Below are 22678 nucleotides of genomic sequence, written 5' to 3'. Positions count from 1 at the left end.
GCCACCAATGTGACGCCTCACAAACGTATGTTTTCTTTCCCAAGGAAATCGACTACTGGAACAACTATGGCTCACAGCCCCTGGAAACATGCTGCTCAAGCGTCATGTGAGAACCCGCAAATCAGATCTTTTAGTTGAACCTGTTCAACTTCTTCATGCCAACCCACATTATACCTTTGTTGCTTTTCCAGATGGGAGGGAGGACACCATGTCTGTCCAACACTTCGCACCAGCTGGGGTGCCTGAGTCTCCACCTCCACCCCAATCTCCACCGCCTCAAACACTCAGCCCACCCACACAAGTACCGCTTGGTATCCAACCACAATTGTCAACTCTACTTGTGTACTCTTTGCCTTGCCACACCCATTTTCTTCCACAGGAATTTAACCCCACACCTACAAATGATGGTACTGAACCTCCACTCACGACATCATCATTTCTGTCATTCCCTATGACACCCACCATTGGACCTTCAGCAGCTCAGTTATCACCACCAGAAGAGTCTCCAACTCGAATCTCACTACCCCAGGAGCTGAGACGTCCAAACGTCACGTCAAGCCACCGGACAGACTGAACCTATAATTGTAACTATAAATACTCTGATTGTATACTCTTAATTTAGCCTTGGTCCATTATTTTACCAGTCTGACACAGCTGGTTTCCATTTTTTAAAAAGGGAGGGGGGGGTGAATGTGGTGATCCCTCGTATTGCATGTATGCATGTAATACGTAGTTGCTTTTAGTTGCTCTCTGCCAGCTGGTATGGAGGACCGACGCTATAGGCTGACTAGGGGGAAGTAGCCCCCTTGCTTGCACATAAGTGTTCCAGTCCACTACTCTCAGCTCAGATTGGGACTAGCCGTGTAGATGGCTAACTCTGCCATAATTTTGCTAATAAAAGCCTATGTTATTCGCATAACTCCTATCTCATAAGTTATTGACTGTGGATCGGATAGGCAGGGTTTGTTGGCCCCACCTACAACCAGTTACAGAGTATGAGTCCTATGATATGTATGGTCATGTTACATTACTTCAGGCTGACTGGACATTATTATCTAACTCTGCCAGCTAGGTTCAAGACTGGCACTTGGGGAATGGGTGCTCTTATGGGTGCTGTTAGTGGTGGTGATGGAAGGTCGGGGCCCTATTGGGTGGGAAGCTTGAAGATTTCACCTCAGATTGCCTTAATCAAGACTCCTTTCTCTCAGCTCCAGCTCAGCAACTCTCTGTCTACTCCAATTATGATTTCCTCTGCTCTATCTAATGCCCTTTTCAAAGTAAATTTAGCATAGAATGACTAAATCTACCCTGGAGTTCCACTATACCCACAATCTTCAGTACAGTTCTAAAATGCAGGTGTTAAAACATACTTTGATCACTTTGGTGTGCTTCATAGCCTTTTGTAACTACAGTAAAATACTTTGTGTGCCTCAATTTAATTTGCTATTGGAGAGACAATGTTTATAGGGCAGCAGAAAAATCCACAGTCATCCTTTGGTCCCCACATGGTGTTGTTTTATAGAAGGTGAAAACATTTGAAAATATGGATTTAGTTTATGCAGCATATTTCTTTCCTTCAACAAATCAGAATATTAAAGTAATGTGTACCAATGAATAGAAAGAACACAAAAGAAAAGTGAAAATTACTGTTTGGTGCTTGGGAGGAGTGGTGTTAATGCCTGGGCAACAGGCATTAACAGGGTTATCAAGGGTTTGATGAGGCTGATGAAAAGTTTTTCTAGTATGGGGGGGGGGGTGGAGAAGGATGAATTTCATATGTAGAAAGGAGATTCAGTGCCATTTTGCCCCTTGAGTCCGTGTCATCCAATATACATCCCATTATTCTACACTCCCAGTATGTTTCAAATGGTGGGAGAAAACCAGAACCCCCAAGGAAAACCATGTAGAGAAAGGGAGAAAGTACAATCTCCTTACAGACAGTGCAGAATTTGAACCCTGGTCCCGATTGCTGGTGCTGTAAATGTGTTGCGCTAACCACTGTGCCAACCGTGTCGCCCTTAAAAGGGAATTGGAGTGAACATTCCCTTTTGTGGACTAAGAGCAGAGGAATAGAAGTAATTGGAAAGTGTGTTTTTGGACTATAGCTTGGTTTTATCATGACATCTTTGTTCTCAGAAAACATCCATCAACTTGATATCTGTGATATTTTAAAAATTGATGAGCACTGTTTATGTTTAAAATTACTTAGGTCAGCAGAGCAGATGCAATCCCAGTGGTTTCGACAGCCCCCGATGGTCATCTACTCCTTGGCCTGAAGCCACAGAAGATCATGTGCAAGCGATCTGGGAAGAGTTGGGAGTAGGGAAAAATGGCTATCTTAATCGAGAGGAATTGGCGATGGTCTGCAACAATATTGGCCTGAAGGACCTCAAAGACCAAGTATGTGTGTTTAATGTGAAGTGTTGGTAAAATGGCACTGAAAATTTTCAAACAGCGAACTGGCTTCAATATTTCCACACTGGGTGAGCTGAAAATTTATCTCCAAGGTCTCTTATCAGCCTGGCAACCAGTTAATGCTCGTTAACCATCTCATGCCAATGGCTGCAAGTTTAATTAAAGTGGGAGTCATCATTACTTGTGTGCTGAAGTTCTGTGTTTGTGCACTTCAACAAGATAGCTGTGGCTAGAAAGTGTTTGGCAATAACTTGGAAAAATGAGATTAATTCAGAGAGAGCAGGTGGAGATGGGATCTTGTATTCCATTGGAAAAGATAACATATAATTCCTTTTTTGCTAAAACCTAGAGCCCGTATTTGGATTACATGGGGCTGAATTATTAAATCCCCTTTCCACACGTTAGTAGTGATGTTCCGAACCATGGTAATTAATTGATGAATTTTATGTTATGTGATCTGCTCTTTCTTTTTTCTTTTTTTTGGGGGGTAGATTAGAAGGGGGTCTGTGGGTTAGGGTGGGGAGTGGGGTTGTAGGGGTTATTATTTATTTAAAAAATATCATTTATTTTGTTTTTCTAAACTGTATCCATTATTGTATTTAATAAATAAAATTTTCAAAAAGATTGCTTAATCTTGTATTGTACATAATACAAAGGATACCAACTGCTTGAAGCCAAGGTGAAAGAGGAGGTGGCAACTTAATCATCACGAGAAGTAAATAAAAGCTTGTGAAGTGTGTGTCCTGGCCATTATTTGTCGCAGAAACCAGTCATTATTCTGTTTATGGGAGCTTGCTGTGTTCAAATGAGCATGTTTTCTAAATTGAAATGACATTTCATACATCCCTATTTGCTCATGAATTGATTGAGGATGTTGCAAGTCATGGAAACTGCTCATTTGTCTCCAGTTCCAGACCAGCCATTCTCGACTGTTTTTGGCTATGGCCCCCTTAGGACTCTGCTCAATGTTTATGGGGCCCCTTTCCTGTGAAGCAGTCAAATTTTGGTTTCTTTCATACTTCTCTCCTTCTGAGTCTATAAAAATATATATTTATGTTGCACGAGGTGAAAAGAAAACAAAGCTTTTACTTAAATGTGCTGTTGTCCCCATTGAGGTTGGCTTGCTCTAGACTCTGTCTTCATGATGAGATTAGTGGAGGCATGTATGGTCCCTGTAACTTTGACATATTTGTGAATTCGCCCCACAGGAAGTTGAGAGTCTTTTCAGACGGCTGGACAAAGATGGTGATGACAAAGTGAATCGCAGTGAATTTCTTCTTGGCTTGTTTCATCATGGACCCATAGCTTCTACACCCTATGAGAAGAAATACCATCGATCCCACAAGCAGGTAGGCTTAACCTTAATTGTATTGCTTTCTCATTTTAAACCCTTTTCTCCCATCCCTATGGCTTTTACATTAGCTACCTTGTATTGAGAGGCTGGAAAGGCATGTTCATTTTCACCATTTAGACTTTTGGAGCAAAGTAAAATCATGCCACAAGGAGAAATGCAGACATGATAAAAATAAATACACCTTTCATTGTGTAAAAGTTACGTCCAGGCATTGGTATTATAGTGAATGAGCATCAACTTACCATCCAACAAAAATGAGTCCTCATCAGGAACAAATTCACCACTCACTTGTTCACCACTAGTAAGAGAGAAAATAACAAACATTTTGTAGCCAGCTTCTTGTGAGGGAAACCAGAGCTGTGTTACCAACACTTTGTAGTAAATTGGGTTGCAGTCACACATACTTTGCCTTTAAAGTCCTTTAGGCCACTACTGATGGCCATGTAACATTTATTTTAAATCATCGTTCATCATTAACATGCTGATTTGAGACAATTGACTCCACTCAGCCTTGTGTGCTGATCTGACTCTTGGCATCACCCCTGTCCCCATCACTGTTCTTTTGACATACATACAAAACCTATTTTTCTCAGAAGATATAATTCAATGTAAACACAGGACCGGAGTATTGACTAGGACCAATCAGTGTTAATTTTCCCCCCTTTTCTCAAAGTGTTGGTGCCATTTATAGAAAAAAATAACATGTTACAATTCTATATTCTATCTTTTTAATTTTTTTAACATTTTCACACTATGAACCATATCAATCAAAATACATACAAATATTTCCCTCTTAAATATACATTGCGGCATTTTCTCCCCTTTTTTCCCCCCTTACCTTCCCTCCCTCCTTCCCACCCCCCATCCAAACGTTCAACATATACAATACAATAAAACCATTAAACAATGTCATCCCACAATGAAAATAAACAAGAAAATTTGTGTCATTTACTTTTACACACTGGATCAGGTCATTTTGTCGTCTTCTCATTTTATTATTTTCGGGGATGGAGGTCCGAGGCAAGCCCTCTCTGTTATGTTCCATGTACGGTTCCCAAATTTGTTCAAATAATGTGACTTTATTTTTAAAATTATATGTTATTTTTTCCAATGGAATAAATTTATTCATTTCCATGTACCCTTGCTGTACTTTCAGGCTCTCTTCTGATTTCCAAGTTGACATTATACATCTTTTTGCTACAGCTAAGGCTATCATAATAAATCTTTTTTGCACTTCATCCAGTTTGAGGCCTAATTCTTTACTTCTTATATTACTTAGAAGAAAGATCTCTGGATTTTTTGGTATGTTGCTTTTTGTGATTTTATTTAATACCTGATTTAGATCTTCCCAAAACATTTTCACTTTCTCACATGTGCAAATTGCATGTACTGTTGTTCTCATTTCCTTCTTACAGTGAAAACATCTATCTGATAATGTTAGATCCCATTTATTTAACTTTAGGGGCGTGATATATACCCTGGGTATCCAATTATATTGTATCATGCGTAACCTTGTGTTTATTATATTTTTCATAGTTCCAGAGCATAACTTTTCCCATATTTCATTTTTTACCTTTATGTTTAAATCTTTTTCTCACTTTTGCTTGGGTTTATAGCTCATTTCATCATTTTCCTTCTCTTGCAGCTTGATGTACATGTTTGTTATAAATCTTTTTATTATCGTTGTTTCTGTAATCACATATTCAAAGCTGCTTCCTTCTGGTAATCTTAGTCTGATTCCCAATTTGTCCTTTAAGTGGGTTTTCAGTTGGTGGTATGCAAACATTGTACCATGAGTTATTCCATATTTGTACTTCATTTGTTCAAATGTCAATAAATTGTTTCCCAAAAAACAATTTTCTATTCTTTTAATTCCTTTTCTCTCCCATTCTCTAAAGGAAAGGTTATCTGTTGTGAAAGGGATTAGTTGATTTTGCGTCAATAATAATTTTGGTAGTTGGTAATTTGTTTTTTTCCTTTCTACGTGAATCTTCTTCCATATGTTGAGTAAATGGTGCAGTACTGGTGAACTTTTATATTGCACCAGTTTTTCAACTCACTTATGAAGTATATGTTCTGGAACCTTCTCCCCTATTTTATCTAGCTCTATCTTGGTCCTATCTGGTTTTTCCCTTGTTTGATAAAAATCTGATAGGTATCTTAATTGTGCTGCCTATAATAATTTTTAAAGTTTTGTAGCTGCAAATCCCCTTGTTTGTACCATTCTTTTAATTTATCTAGCGATATACTCGGTTTCCCCCCTTTCCATAAGAATTTCCTTATTATTCTCTTTAGTTCATTGAAGAATTTCTCTGTTAAGGGAATTGGTAACAATTGAAATAGGTATTGTATCCTTGGGAAGATATTTATTTTAATGCAATTTACCCTTCCTATCAATGTTAGTGGCAATTCTTTCCAATGTTCTAAGTCATCCTGTAATTTCTTAATTAATGGCTGATAATTTAATTTGTATGGATGGCCTAAATTATTATCTAATCTAATACCTAGGTATTGGATTGCTTGTGTTTGCCATTTAAATGGTGATTCTTTTTATTTCTTAAATTATATGTTATTTTTTCCAGTGGAATACGTTTATTCATTTCTATGTACTATTGCTGTATTCTCAGGCTATCTTCTGATTTCCAGGTTGACATTATACATTTTTTTGCTACAGCTAAGGCTATCATAATAAATCTTTTTTGTGCTCCATCCAAATCGAGTCCATGTTCTTTACTTCTTATATTACTTAGAAGAAAGATCTCTGGATATTTTGGTATGTTGCTTTTTGTAATTTTATTTAATACCTGATTTAGATCTTCCCAAAACTTTTCCACTTTCTCACATGCCCCAATTGCATGTACTGTTGTTCTCATTTCCTTCTTACAGCGAAAACATCTATCTGATACTGTTGGGTCCCATTTATTTAACTTTTGGGGCGTGGTGTATAGCCTGTATAACCAATTATATTGTATCATGCGTAACCTCGTTTTTATTGTATTTCTCATAGTTCCGGAGCATAGCTTTTCCCTTGTTTCATTCTTTATCTTTATGTTTAGATCTTGTTCCCATTTTTGTTTAGGTTTACAGCTTGTTTCCTCATTCTCTTTCTCTTGCAGTTTGATGTACATGTTTGTTATAAATCTTTTAATTATATTTGTGTCTGTAATCACATATTCAAAACTGCTTCCTTCTGGTAACCTCAGCTTGCTTCCCAATTTGTCCTTCAAGTAGGTTTTCAGTTGATGGTATGCAAACATTGTATCGTGAGTTATACCATATTTGTACTTCATTTGTTCAAAAGATAATAAATTATTTCCCAAAAAACAATTTTCTATTCTTTTGATCCCTTTTCTCTCCCATTCTTTAAAGGAAAGGGATCAAAAGATTCTTCTTTGGCTTGGCTTCGCGGACGAAGATTTATGGAGGGGGTAAAAAGTCCACGTCAGCTGCAGGCTTGTTTGTGGCTGACAAGTCCGATGCGGGACAGGCAGACACGGTTGCAGCGGTTGCAGGGGAAAATTGGTTGGTTGGGGTTGGGTGTTGGGTTTTTCCTCCTTTGCCTTTTGTCAGTGAGGTGGGCTCTGCGGTCTTCTTCAAAGGAGGTTGCTGCCCGCCAAACTGTGAGGCGCCAAGATGCACAGTTTGAGGCGTTATCAGCCCACTGGCGGTGGTCAATGTGGCAGGCACCAAGAGATTTCTTTAGGCAGTCCTTGTACCTTTTTTTTGGTGCACCTCTGTCACGGTGGCCAGTGGAGAGCTCGCCATATAACACGATCTTGGGAAGGCGATGGTCCTCCATTCTGGAGACGTGACCCATCCAGCGCAGCTGGATCTTCAGCAGCGTGGACTCGATGCTGTCGACCTCTGCCATCTCGAGTACTTCGACGTTAACCTAACGTCGATCAAAAGATTATTATCTAGTCTAATACCTAGGTATCGGATTGCTTGTGTTTGCCATTTAAATGGTGATTCTTTCTTAAACTTTGTGAAATCCGCAATATTCATTGGCATCGCTTCACTTTTATTTGCATTGATCTTGTACCCCGATATTTCTCCATATTCCTTCAATTTTATATATAATTCTTTTATTGATAATTCTGGTTCTGTTAAGTATACTATGATGTCATCTGCAAATAGACTGATTTTATATTCTTTCTCTTTTATTTTTATCCCTTTTATTTTATTTTCTGTTCTTATCAGTTCTGCCAAGGGTTCTATAGCTAAAGCGAACAGTGAGGGAGATCCCTGCCTAGTTGACCTGCTTAATTTAAATTGGTTCGATATATATCCATTCACTGTCACCTTCGCCAATGGTCCCTTATATAATGCTTTAATCCAATTAATATGTTTTTCTGGTAGGTTGAACCTCAGTAGTACTTTGAATAAATAATTCCATTCTACTCTGTCAAAGGCTTTCTCTGCGTCTAAGGCAACCGCCACTGTTGGCATCTTGTTTCCTTGTACTGCATGGATTAAGTTAATGAATTTACAGATATTGTCCGTTGTTCGTCTTAATAAATCCAGTTTGATCTAGTCTTACTATTTTTGGTACACAGTCGTCCAATCTGTTTGATAATAGTTTAGCTATTATCTTATAATCTGAGTTGAGTAGAGATATTGGTCTATACGATGCTGGTATTAGTGGATATTTCCCCATCTTTGGTATTACTGTAATTATTGCTGTTTTGCATGAATCTGGCAAGTTTTGTGTTACTTCAATCTGGTTCATTACTTCCAGGAGAGGAGGAATTAATAAGCCATTAAATGTTTTATAGAATTCTATTGGGAGTCCATCCTCTCCAGGCGTTTTATTGTTCGGCAGCTTTTTTAATATATCCTATATTTCCTCTATTTCAAGTGGTTTTATCAATTTGTTTTGTACCTCCTTGCAATTTTGATAGTTCAATTTTAGCTAAAAACTTCCATTTTGTTTTCTTTCCCTTTGTTCTCAGTTCTGTATAATTGTTCATAGAATTCCTTGAAATTTTCATTGATCTCTGTTGGGTTGTTTGTCCTATTTCCTTGATGCCAATACAGTTCTTTTAGCTTGTTTTGTTTTAAGTTGCTAGGCTAATATTTTGTGCATTTTTTTCTCCTAGCTCGTAATACTTCTGCTTTATTTTCATTATGTTATTTTTTTTTGTCTGCCAATTCTCTTATTTTTGTTGTATCTTCCCTTGTTGCTAGTTCTTTTTCTGTACTTACTATTTCCTTTCCAACTGTTCTATTTCCCGATTGTAGTCCTTTTTCGTCTTAGTTACATAACTTATTATCTGCCCTCTGATGAAGGCTTTCATTGCATCCCATAATATAAATTTGTCTTTCACTGATTCCGTATTTATTTTAAAGTACATTTTAATTTGGCATTCAATAAATTCTCTAAAATCCTGTCTTTTAAGTAGCATGGAGTTTAATCTCCATCTCTATGGGATGGATGTCCCCCAGTTCTTTTGCTAATAACAGGGGTAAATGATCAGATAGCAAACTAGCTTTATATTCCATTTTCCTAACTTTCCCTTGGATATGGCTGACAACAAAAACATATCAATCGTTGATTATGTTTTATGCCTACTCGAATAATATGAGTATTCCTTCTCTCTTGGGGTCTTCCTCCTCCATATATACATAAGTTTCAATTCCTGCATTGACTTAACCATAAATTTGGCCACTTTATTCTTTTTGCTAGTCTTTTGTCCAGTTTTATCCAACTTTGGGTCCAAATTAAGGTTAAAATCCCCTCCTATCAATATATTCCTCTGCGTATCTAGAATCTTCAAAAAAAATCTTGCATAAACTTTTGATCCTCTTCATTAGGTGCACATATATTGACAAAATTCCAGAATTCTGAATATATCTGACACTTTTATCATTACATACCTCCCTGCTGGATCTATTATTTCCTCCTCTATTTTGATTGGTACATTTTTATTGATTAATATAGTTACACCTCTGGCTTTTGAATTATATGATGCTGCCGTTATGTGCCCTACCCAGTCTCTCCTTAATTTATTATGATCCACTTCAGTTAGATGCGTTTCCTGCACAAATGCTATATCTATTTTTTCTTTTTTCAGTAAATTTAATTGTCTCTTCCTTTTCATTTGGTTATGTATTCCATTAATATTTATAGTCCTATAGTTCAACATGGCCATCTCATACTCTGTTTACACCTCATTTCTGCTTCATCACCACCTTTCCCCTTTTCCCCATTTTCATCTCTCAGTTTTCCCTTTTTGAACTCAATATATGACAACACTTCTAAAGCATAAAATACTCAACAACTCCCACATCTAAAATTCCCTTAACCCCAAGTGTTCCCCCCCCCTCTGAGTTGCCCCTTGTCTCTTGCCGGGCAACCACAACTCCCCTCTCCATTCGGATTGTGAACCCGCTCGCAAGCGTCAACTGATTTCGCAGTGACTGTTATTCTCTCCCACCCAACCCCCTCCAGAAAAGGCTTTTATCTTCACATTTAACAAAACTCACCCTCTTCTTTTTTATTCCCCTCCTTTTTTCCCCTCTCCCTTACTTCCCTTTTCTTTCCCTTCTTTAGTTCTTACTTATTATTTTTACATCTTTATATGTAGTTTGTCATCATTCTTCATTCTTGTTACATCTCTTCATCTCTCCTTCTGTCCTGCAGGCGTTCTGCAAATTCTCGTGATTTCTCCGGATCCGAGAACGGTATGTTTTGCTCCCTTGGGATAAATATTTTAAGCAAAGCTGGATATTTTAACATAAATTTAAATTTATAGCCTTTTTTCCATAGGATCGATTTTGCTGTGTTAAACTCCTAAAGGAGTTCAAAACTTATGTCTGGGTAAAAAAATATTTTTTGCCCCTTGTATTCCAATGGTTTTTTTGTCTTCTCTAATTTTATTCTTTGCCCTCTACCATATATTTTCTCTTGTCATGTATCTTAGAAATTCTACTAAAACAGATCTTGGTTTTTGTTGTGGCTGTGGTTTTGGGGCTAGTGTTCTGTGTGCCCTTTGTATTTCCATTCCTTCCTGTATTTCTGGCATTCCCAGGACCTTTGGGATCCATTCTTTTATAAATTCTTTCATATTTTTGCCTTCTTCATCTTCCTTTAGGCCCACTATCTTTATGTGGTTTCGCCTACTATAGTTTTCCATTATATCAATTTTCTGAGCTAACAACTCTTGTGACTCTTTAACTTTTTTGTCACTGTCTTCCAATTTTCTTCTTAAGTCATTCACTTCCATTTCAACAGCCATTTCTCATTCTTCCACATTTTCTAATATTTTCCCTATTTCTGTCATGACCAGCTCTATTCTACTCACTTTTTCTTCTGTAGTTTTCATTTTTCTTTTAATTTCACCAAATTCTAATGTCAACCATTATTTTAATGCTTTTATTTGTTCTTGAAATTTTTTAAAATCTATATACTATGCATCTATTTTACCTTCTATTCCTCTGTGCAGAACTTGGTGTTCTTCTTCTCTGTCTGCACCTGTGTTTGTGTCTTCTACTTCTCTTCCTTGTATCTGTGTCTCTTCTGACTTTCTTGTTGAGCTGCCTGCCTCCGTTTGTTGGGTGTTTTTTTGCATAGCTTCTTGTTATTGGTCCTCTTCTTCTGGGATAGTTATCTGTTGGGCTTCCTGTTGTTGTTTTTCTTTCTTATCACTCCCTTTCCTGTTGCTTTCCTCTTCTTCCAGCTGAGAGCCCTGCAGTCGGGCATCTCTCAGCTGGTCTCGCTGTGTAAGTTCACTCCGCAGCTGGGTCCCCCTCCCGTCGGTATTTTTCTTTTCCTTGGTGTGTGCACTTCTCTTTGGCTCAGAGAGCCATTTTTGCAGTCCCGCGGTTGGTAGGTCGCGACTCTGCGGGGTTGCCACTAACCTCGGGGAGCGGGCTCCTCTCTCCACAGCGGCTCCCTGCCTCTTCATGCAGTTAAGGCCTTCTCCTTTCTCTTCCGGCATCTTTTCTTCTTTTTTTCCCGTTGTTTTTGCTTTTTCCTTCTTGGGTGCCATTTTCTTTCTTTTCTCCACACCTTTATCTTTTATTTGTTGTGTTTTGTGTTTCTTTAACTTTGAGTTTTCTTCATTTTATTTCTTCTTTTCTGGAGGGTGCTGGTATTCGCCTACCGGCCTTTACTCCATCATGTGACTCCTTCTATATTCTATCTTGATGTAGGTTGTCACTGAGCAGTTCTTGATTTTGAGGAGCTTTTATAATGAAATGATTGTGGCACAAATGTAGAGAGTCATCCATGTAGATCATTTATAAACACACAGAATATAATCAATATTTTCCTGAAAGATATAAAACTTTTGACCACACTTGGTGTATTGTGTGCAATTCTAATTGCTTCCCCTCCCTCCCATTGACCTCTTTCCCCACCCCACCCCCTCCAATCCCATTACAGGAAGAATGTGAAGGCTTTGGAAAGGGTACAATTGTGGCAAAGAGATTTACTAGGATGCTGCTTGGATTAGAGGTTATGAGTTATGCAGGGAATAGAGAGATGCAGATCTTATGCTGGCAGCAAAGTTTTAGTTTAATTTGGGATTGTATTCAGTGCAGAGATTGTGGGCTGTGGGGCCTGTTCCTGTTCTGTGTTTCATGTTCTAACTTTGGATTGTTTTCTCTGGAGTGTTGGAGTCTGAGAGGAGACCAGATAGAAGTTTGTAACATTATGAGAGGATAGAGAGTGAGAACCTCTTTCCCAATGTAAAACTGCCACGCGCTAGATGCATGCATTCAAGGTGGGTGGGGGGTGGCGTGGGGATGAAGTTTGATAGAGATGAACAGGGTTTTTTTTACACAGATTGTTGGGTCAGTGAAATGGGCTACCAGAGGTAATGGTGGAAGCCTATTTTAAGTACCATTTAAGAGGCTTCTGGATAGACACGTGAATATGATGTTTATTGTCGTACACAAACTACAATGTACTTGTGCACCAAAATTCTTCCTTGCTACAGCCAAACAAATACTTTGTAAAATAAAAGTTCCAATAGTGTATCATGTGGAAAGGTATAATAAATATAAAAAGAAAAATGATAAATAATCACAGTCATGGTGGTCTGTGAGGTAATATTTCGGCTCTCTAAAACTCTGATCAGACCACACATGGAATATTGTGTTCCGTTCTGGTCGGGTGGACAGCAAGCACCTTTTTCCTGCGGATGGAGTAGCAAACGGTAGTGGACATCTGTTCAAGATGACAGGAGGAAAGTTTAGGGGAGATGTCAGGGATACGTCTTTCTTTTTACACAGAGAGAAGTGGTGGTGGAGGCTGGTACAATAGGGACTTTTAGACAGGTTCACGGATGTAAGAAAAATGGAGGGTTATGGGTGTAAGGTAGGGAAGGTTTAGTTTGTTGAGTAGCTTCTATCAGTTGGCACAATATTGTGGCTGGCCTATACTGTGCTATAATATTCTATAGCGCAAAAATGAAGACTGCGTTTCACGAGTGCAGACAAGTATTTGTGGTACTGGAGTAGTTTGTCATGTGCATACTGCAGAGTTTTAGTTGCATTTAGCCATTGTATTTGATGCAGAGGTCATGAGCTGAATGGCAGGTTCCTGTGCTGTACTGTTTTATTTCTGCTTTCCTCCCAGAGTTTTGATGGAAACAGACATCGAACAGCAACTCGATCCTTAATATCCAGTACAGTTGGTTCACAGCTGTTTTCTGTTCTTGATGATGGCACTGGCTATGCATCATCGGAACAAATTATGAACATGTGGCAGGAAGATGGAGTTAAAAACAGTCAAGACATATTACAGGTGAGATGCCACTCTTATTGAACTTTGATGTGTAATCTTGATGCACATCAAATGATCGGGTTTCTGAGCTATTGCTGTGTTTCCTTGGGCAGTCCCTCTGGATCTAGGATGACCTGCTTCTGCTCTGGTGTTGTGGTTTCTGAGTTAGTTAATGAGGCTGATGTGGGAACTGCAGATTCTTCCACAGGAGATCATTGACAAAGTGAGTGGATGGGTAGTTTATGAGGTATTACACATCACCCAATAATTAAACAGGGCTTCTGTATGCTACTGATGCTTGTATGTGAGGTTCCTAATAACTTTTCTATTTTGGAGTCATGTCTAAATGTTTCCAGGAGTCGGGCAAAAGGGTCAATTTATATATAAAAAAAAAATTAGGATGCTTTGTGCAAATTCTTGAACCTGTTCCTCTTATTGATAATCTCTTCCTGAGAATAGAATGTCATAAAAATTAGGAAGAAAACCCTAAAGATATTTGTTATCCACTCTCTGATCAGTAATGGAAACTCCTTTTGCTCTCCTTTCAGCACTGATTCCTCTCTATTTTGTGTCTCATGGCTTATGTGATCTCCAGCCTAGGACCAAAGGAATTACCCCTATTTTATACCCCTTTTACTCTCAAGATTCCGTTTTAATTAACTTATGATGTGGGGACATCAATACTCGTGAGTGTAAAGTCCTGCAAAAAGTATAGTGTTAGGCTGTAGTTCCTTATCTCCCATTATTTTCTGTATAGAAGCAAAAAAATCAAAAGGCAGATATGTTATCTGTGCAGCAAGTAATTTAACCTTGAGATTCTGCATTCCCTCAAAACATTTCTGCATCCTGAGCTGAACAAGCATTTTGTACCTTGCAGCCACCATTTATATCACAAATCTTTTTTGTATCTACCAAGGAGAAATTAAATTTAACTGTGAAAATGACTTTTTGAAAAACAACCAACTTTAACATCCATGTAACTAGTTAATTGGTGATCATCACATTTTACTTTATGTCATTTCCTACATTTCAACAACTAATGTCCAATGTAATTAAAAAGTTGAAAAGTGCTATGGAACCTCTTGAGGTTATATATAATTGTAGCTTTCTTTTCACTTTATTCAGATATTCTCCATTCATTACTCCAAAACAGAGGAAATGCTCTTTTTGATGATTATTCAAATTGGTTTTTTTTCAAATATGATTTGCACAGTAATTTGTTATTATAAATCATTTTAATGTTGTTAAATAGATTTTTTCCTGAATTTTATTGATAGATAGCTGTCTTTGTCACTTTACAAAGAATAATTATTTCCTGCTTAAAAAAGGGCTATATATTCCTAAAATAGGTAGAGAGCTGTTTGTGGAAGTAAATAGGCTGGCTACAAGAATGGATCTAAAACTTTAAAACTTACCTTTCAGACAGCAGCCCTAAAAGGCTGCTCCAACGTTGCATTCATATTGAGAGACGCCTCGTAGCGCTCTCTGGATCCAATAGAGGCGGTGCCGTAGCGCCACCCGTCATAAATATGCAGCAGAGCAATGGCCGTCTTCCCTACCCATAATCCACTCTGTGTTGGAACCACTCTGTGTTTCCCAGAACAGTTCCAGCTGTGTGTGGGATTATGGGTAGGGGACACAACCATTGATTTGCTGTGTTTTGAACTGCAGAGAACAGACCCGAAGGCCGAAGCAGCCCAGTGAGGCTGTCACAGCCTGCAACTGGCCCCGATGGCCCCTGCTGCCCCACTGGTTCCCACCCACAGGCTCTGCCTTGAGGGTATCATGGAGGGAGAGGGGTGAATGGGGAGATGGGTTGCGGGCTGATGGTGTCATCAGCACATCCCTAACCAGCTGCATGTAGCAGCTGAACATTCAGCAGCGCTCCACCAATTATTCTTCCCCGTAAAGGTTGAAATCAGCGCCTCGAAGCCGGCCTCGGCACATTCAGAAAGGTACGTCTTTAAGCGTAAGAGCGAAGAACTTCCGCCTTTACAGACAGGTGTTTTCCCTGCTTGAATGTGCCAAGTGCTGGAGCAATTCACGGTATTAAATTATTTATTTATGTGTTAATTGGCTTTTTGGCATGACTACATTTGGAGAACCTGGCAGGGTCAGAATATGCATTCATTTGTGATGCAAAAATGCAAGCTTTGATAATCAGGAAGGATGGTGAACGAGGCGCGAAAAGATTGCGATAAGAGGTGTAGAAACCAAGTGTCGTGAATACTTCTGTCATTGCTGTTACTTTTGGTGAGAATGTGTTGGAGCATTGGCTGTTGTATCATAATTGCCAGTTATTGGGCCTGTGAAGTCCTGGAATAAATTAAAATCAGCAAATTGCAAACATATACAGTGTTCTTTCATTGTATCACATCAATCCAAATGGACAACCCTTATGTGGTTAGAGTGATCCTTGTAGAGAAGAAAATCTGATGTTTGTTGTTTGCCATAGTTCACAAGAGAAACCATCAGCTCTTTGAGTCTCTAGGCCATTTCATGTCAGGCCTCTACCTGGAGGCTGGTTACAAGAGTGGATCTAAAACTTAAAACTTACTTTTCAGACAACAGCCCTAAAAGGCTACTCCAACATCCCATTCATACCGAGAGGCGCCTCGTAGCGCCATCCGGAGCTGACAGAGGCGGGGCGACTGGTGCCGTAGCGCCATTTGTAATAAAAACAAGGCAGAGCAATGGCTGTCTTCCCTACCCATAATCCCCCACACAGCTGGAACCGCTCTGTATTTCCCACAACAGTTCCAGCTGCATAGGTGATTATGGGTAGGGAAGACCGGCATTGCTATGCCATGTTTTGAGCTGCAGAGAGTGGCCCCAAAGACCGAAGTGGCCAGTGAGGTGCAGGAGTGGCTAGCCAGGCTGTCACAGCCTGCACTGGCTGCCCCTGCCCCAGTGTCCACTGCCGGCTGCCCCTCCCCAGTGAGGTGGGGGCTGTCAGATAGTGAGGAAGTTGGGTCGCGGGCTGGTGGAATCATCAGCCCACCCCAAAGCAGCTGCTTAAAGTGGCTGCACATTCAGGTGCTTTCGCCGATTATCCTTCCCCGAGGAGGGTTGGCGTTGGCGCCTCTGAGGCATTTTGGGTGCATTCAGGTGAATGGGTATTGAGCTGCAAGGGGGGGATATTCTGCGGTTTTACACAGGAGTGTTCAGGCCACTTAAAAGTGCCTTGTGTTGACTCGAGTACTTTTGATACAAAAATAAATGTTGGGCACTTATTTCAATGTTCTCCAGACTTTCACTCACCTCCCAGGGAAAATAGCTTTTTCCATATCAATTGTATCAAGCTGCGCAATTAATGCATCAATGAGGCCATTCCTTAGATGTTTTTAGTCTCTGGAGTGTGTCTGATCTAGGCAATCTGTCCTTGTAATTCAAATTTTGTGGCCTATGTGTAATCCTGGTCTGACATTGCCTCCTAAGTTGCAGTTCCCAGACTGATTGCATTGAAAATATGGACTGAGAATAGCTTTCTGTAGTAGTAGTGGAGGTTTCAGTCTTTTGCCTGAGGATTTCAGATGGCATTCCTAGCCCGGGCAAAAAGATTCTGCTAACAGGGTAACTCTGGTGAGCAGAAATATTATTGGGGTTGAGGGGTGGGGGGATTGTGAGGAAATGAGAGATGATGCATATTTCCTCTCTGATTATGAATGGAAAAATGTTCTTAAATTATCTCTGTACCACATGCTCAAAGCATGTAAAACTCTCAGAGAGTAATGGTTTGTCAAAAAACATGATTGTTTTCCAATGTTTTGTTTTCTCTCACCATCTGTCTCTCCCTGTCCCTGTTTCTCCCCAACTCCCACCACCCTCCCCCATGTCCATCTACCTCCTTTTCCTTCCCTATCCCTCTCCTGATTTCCTCTTCCCTGCCCACTGAATCTCTCTCTCCTTCACCATCCCTCTCCTAGCCCCTTTCCCCACCCACTTAACCTCCTGTCATTCCCCAGGTATTAGTAATAACCAGGTCACACCAGTTTTATTTACTGTTCAATATGGTTGTTTTTGACAGGCCTTGTATTTCAGTGTGGAAGAGAAAGTGAACCTTGCAGAACTCACTAATGCACTTGAGAATGAGTTAATGACCTGCAAAAATGAGATTCATCAGGCAGCATTAACCTGCTACAAGAATGAAATCGATCATCTTCAGTAAGCAACTTCATCTTATGTTTGTGAGCAGTGGTTGTTTGAAATCACAATGTCCTTAATGGCTTTTGAAGGTAATAACTCATTAGCAGCAGATATCATTGGGGGTGATGAACATTCCTAGGTTGGGGTGTCTAGCAGAAAACAGTGAGGAGAAAAAGGTTACTGAGAACAACCCACAGGGACTGAGTGCATTGTGGACAAATGCAATGATGATAAAGGGTAGATGGGAGATTACAAAATGTTCACAAGACTTATAGAAAGAAGTTATCTATTTTGGGAGGAAGAATAAGAATGGGTTGTGAAGAGACCTGGGTATCCTTATATGTGGACCACAGAAATTAACATCCAGCTCCAACCAATAATTCGAAGGTCAACTAGATTGTAGGATTCTCCAACATTCCAGTTGCCTCAACAAAGAAACGTCTCCTCCTCACTGACAGCATAGGTTCACCTCAAGGATGTGTGCTTGGCCTACTGTTCTCGCCGCTCTTCACCCATGACTGTGTGGCTTGGCACAAATCAAATGTCGATGTTGTCAATGACACAACGGTCGTCGGCAGAATCACAAATGGTAATGAGGAAGCTTACAGGAGAGAGAGAGATCTACTAGTTGAGTGGTACAACACCACTACGGAATTCATTGTGGGCTTCAGGAAGAGGAAATTAGGAGAACATTAACCAGTCCTCATCGAGGGGACAGTGGTGGAAAGGATTAAGAATTTCAAATTCCAGGGTGTCAACTTCTCTGAAGATCTGTCATGAAGAAGGCTTGCCAGGCCAGTGGCTATTACTTCGTAAGGAGTTTGAGGAGATTTGGTACGTCACCAAAGACTTGCAAATTTCTATAGGTGTACTGTGGAAAACATTATGACTGGTTGCATTACTGTCTAGTATGCAGGTGCCAATGCACAGGACAGAAAAAGACTACAGAGTTGTGAACTCAGCCAGTGCCATCATGGGCATTAGTCTTCACTCCATTGAGGGCATCTACAAGAGGCAGTGTCTTAAGAAAGCAGTCTCTATCCTCAAGGATTCCCACCACCCAGACCATGCTCTCTTCACATTGCTACTATCCGGAAGGATGTACATTATGTTGTGGCAAACACCCAATAGCACAGATACAGCTTCTTCCCCTCTGCCATCAGATATCTGACCCACAGACACTTACTCCTTTTGCACCAATTTATTTTTAAATGTTAATTCTAGCAGTGTGTGTGTGTGTGTGTGTGCGCGCGCATGAGCGTATAACAATGACAATAAATTCTGATTCTTCTTTGAAAGGGAACGGAGTGTAAAAGTAAAGAAGTCTTGCTATAACTACATAGGGCCATTGGGGTGACCACTCCTAGAGTTCTGTGCACAGTTTGGATCATCTTATTTAAGATGGCCTGCACTTGCACTGAGGCATTTCAGAGAATGTTTACAGGGGTAGATTCTTGGGATTGAAGAGTTATCTCTGTCAGAGACATTAATCCAGAACTTCTACCTTCCTGGGTGGCTATCAGAGATCTCAGGGCAATATATTGAAGAAAAAAAAAATGTTCTCTCCTGTATGTTAGCCAACATTTATCCCTCATGTAATCAAATAAAGTAGGTGGTGCAGGAGTATTCATGGCTGATCATGTTACTTCAGTACTCTTGTTCTCTCTCCATTGGCCTTGGTATTCCTTTTGAATCAATCTAACAAACTGGCCTTAACAATTTCCTGCTGTTGGAGTTCCACAAGTTAGCCACTCTGGAAACCTTTCACCTCATCTCAGTTCTAAACAACTTATCCCTTATCATTAAACACTGACCCCATTGTTCTGATTTCTGCAATTTTAGGAACATTCTGCATCCAATCTGTCTAGTATTATCTGAATTTTATGTTTCAATGAGGTCCCTTCTCATTCTTCTAAATTCCAGTGAGTATAAGCCTCGTCCTATCCAGTCTTTCTTCATGTGTCGGTCGAGCCATTCCAGGAATCAGTCCAGTGAACCTTCACTACACCCCCTCAATGGCAAATGTGTCCTTTCTCAGATTGGGAGACCAAACCTGCACACAGTACTCAAGGTGTGACCCTGTACAACTGCAGTAAGACCTCCCTGCTTCTCTATTCAAAATTTCTCTCAGTAAAGGCCAATATGCCATTTGGTTTCTTCACCACCTGCTGTACCTGTGCTCCAACTTTAATGATTGATGGACGATGACACCTAATCTTATTCTACCTACCCTTCTCCTAATTTCTTACTATTCAGATAATCTGCCTTCCTATTTTTGCTACACGTGAGAGTCTTGGATAGTTAGTGTGAGCAGCTCCCTTAGTCATTCAGCCTTCTCACTGCCTGTGGGAAGAAGCTGTTCCTCAGCCTGTATCTCTTCCCCGACAGGTGTAGCTGAAAGATGCTGTGTGCAGTCAGCACACTGCATACAGTTTGCAGCAATAACATCTTTAATAATTGACTGTAGTATTTTTCCCATCCCTGAAGTCCAGCAAACGGGTCTTTAATTTTCTCTCTCTCTTCCCCCTCCCCTTAAAAAGTGGTGTCATATTAGCTAACCTCCAAATGCAAATAAACTGATCCAAAGTGCAGAGAGTGTTGGAAAATAATCCCTAATGTATTCACTACCTCCTTAAACATTCTGGGATGTAGCCCATCAGGTCTTGGGATTTATCGATCCCAGTTAGCACAACACTGTTACAGTGCCTGTGACCGAGTTCGAATCTTGTGCTGTCTATTAGGAGTTTGTGTGTTTTCCCAATGTTTCCTCTGGGTGCTCTAGTTTTCTCCACCGTTCAAAACGTACCAGGGTTGTAGATCAATTGGGTGCAATTGGGCAGCATGGGTTCCTGGGCTGAAAGGGTCTGTTACTGTGCTCTATAAATGTAAATTAAAATTCACTGCCATCAATTTACCTGACACATTTTCACAACTGATGATAATTTCCATCAATTCTTCCTATACATTAGTGGCTCTCAGCCTTTCTCTTTCCACTCGCATACAACCTTAAATAATCCCTTGGTACTCTGTTTTAGTCCCTTGGACCCTGAGTATTTACAGAATGTGTTGTTGTTTATATTCTGAAGTATTTGAAAGAACTTGGGTGCCCACTGGCTAAATAGAAAAATATTTTCCATTTCAATTGCTACACAAGAGGTGTATAATCAGCTACATTAAATTTGTGAAAGAATATGGAAATGTAACACTTTGTGAACTGAAGACGATGAGCTAATTTATGTGCAGAATTGTCAGACTCTGACTAGCCTGTGCCAATTTGTGGCACTTGTGAAACTGCATCCATCAAGACCCTAGCAGGTTTATGGGTCTGCTTTCAATATTTGCAAAGGTGTGGATTACAAAGAGCTGACTCGCTCAAAGGAGCACCATCTGCTGGTCATTGAAAGGTATTTCTGCAGTGCTGCAAACTAGGCTGTGTACTGCATTACTTTTGACAGGAACCAGTAAACTCTGGGGGAACAAGACATTGATCTTTGACATTTGTACTCATCCCATCATTAGAAGCAGCTCTGTAAAAGCATAAATAATTTCTCACTGAAGAATGAGAATGTTCTTTTAGAACTAGGTATCCGTTAGTTCACAAGGAACAGGCAAGATGCCGGGATTTTTTTTGTTGTTGATTATTATATTTTCGATTTTACACACTCATGCATTTCAAACAACACAGGAGAACATTCGTCCCCTTTTATAGTGTATATTATACAGTCTTTTTTCCCCTCCCACCCCAAAACAATACTAGTTACAAAAGAAAATAAAACATAACAGAATAACAATGGTTACAAACAGGTCACAGAAATAATCCAGAGATAACATAAACCAAGAAGATACCCAAGCAACTTAAAGCAGATGATGCCAGGATCTTGAATGATCAGAGAAACAGGAGGGACTCAGCGGGTCGGCAGCATCTATGGAGAGAAACGATCTGTCAACATCTTGGGTCAAGACCCTTTATCGAATCTCAATGTAGGATCCAAACCCAAAATGTTGATGGTCAATTTTTTCCGTGGATGTTGCCTGATCTGCTGAGTCCCTCCAGCTTATTGTTCACCTATAAGTTCAAATCTGCTGCTACATTGGGAAGTGATGTCCTTTAGATGAAGGACTGAACATAGGCTGTGACCAGTACTACTCAAAGATGAGCAGGGTATTCCAATGTTTCCTGACAATGTTCAACCCCCAACTGTTATCACTGAGATTAATTATTTGATCATGAGTATTGTTGTTGCTCCAACGGTACTCTGCTTTTCATAATGATACAGTGCAGAAATGGGCCCTTTAACCCAACCGGTCCATGCCAATCAAACACGCAAATGTACTAATCCTGTGCTCATTCCCTTTTTATGCTTCCCATGTTCTGATCAACTTTTCCTCGGGATTTTGGGATCTGGGAGGAAATGAAGCACTTGAGAGAACCCTGGTTAAAGGGAGAGTGTGTAAACTTTACACATAATTGAACTTGGACCACTGGTGTTGTGAGACAGCGACTCTACTAGCTCTGCCACTGGGCTGCTCAATGCTGTGGAGTGCTTTTTGAGATTGTGAAAGGAGCTATTATTGTGCAAGTTCTTTCTTTGGCTGAAGTCCCATATCTGACATGTTACGTTGTGTGAGACTGAACAATTTCTTTTTTTCCCCCCTAGCCGAGACTATGAGATGGTACTTCCATTGATACACTCGCATATTTTTCATTTTTTTTAAAGATGTTATTAAATGTTCTTGTGAACGAGGTGAGTTTAGAAGAAACATGGGGAAACTGGGCCCTGCTGTGTTTAAAGAGCCTGTTATGGAGTCAACGATGGTTTTATTGAAAAATTCTGCGACTGCGGGGGTCTGCGCCCAAGATGGCGCTGCCAATAATCAGCAGCTGACATGAGGGATTACAGACTCTGGGGAAGCAACGGACTGGCGCAGGGCAGCATCAAATGGGGAGAACACACCCTTGTTTGAGAAGGAGAAGCAGAGGAGACAACACATGGGACAGTGACCATGGCAGTAGACCAATGAGGGGTTCTGCT

General features: G+C 40.0%; 1 protein-coding gene across 4 annotated transcripts in view; it reads left to right on the top strand.

Moving 5' to 3' along the window:
• Positions 1–22678, top strand: part of ninl (ninein-like) — a 142606-nt gene that overhangs the window by 59094 nt on the left and 60834 nt on the right. For 3 of the 4 annotated variants that reach the window (XM_069931894.1, XM_069931895.1, XM_069931896.1), the window contains 4 exons: positions 2210–2400; positions 3624–3764; positions 13353–13520; positions 17527–17663. In XM_069931894.1, coding sequence (XP_069787995.1) covers positions 2210–2400; positions 3624–3764; positions 13353–13520; positions 17527–17663 — 637 coding nt within the window. The remainder of the gene's footprint in view (positions 1–2209; positions 2401–3623; positions 3765–13352; positions 13521–17526; positions 17664–22678) is intronic. The other variant, XM_069931897.1, reaches the window with a different exon arrangement.

The sequence above is a fragment of the Narcine bancroftii genome, chromosome 4, assembly GCF_036971445.1.
Source record: "Narcine bancroftii isolate sNarBan1 chromosome 4, sNarBan1.hap1, whole genome shotgun sequence".
NCBI lineage: Eukaryota > Metazoa > Chordata > Chondrichthyes > Torpediniformes > Narcinidae > Narcine > Narcine bancroftii.
Note: the sequence above shows the minus strand (reverse complement) of the source record. Positions and strands in the feature narration are given on the sequence as shown.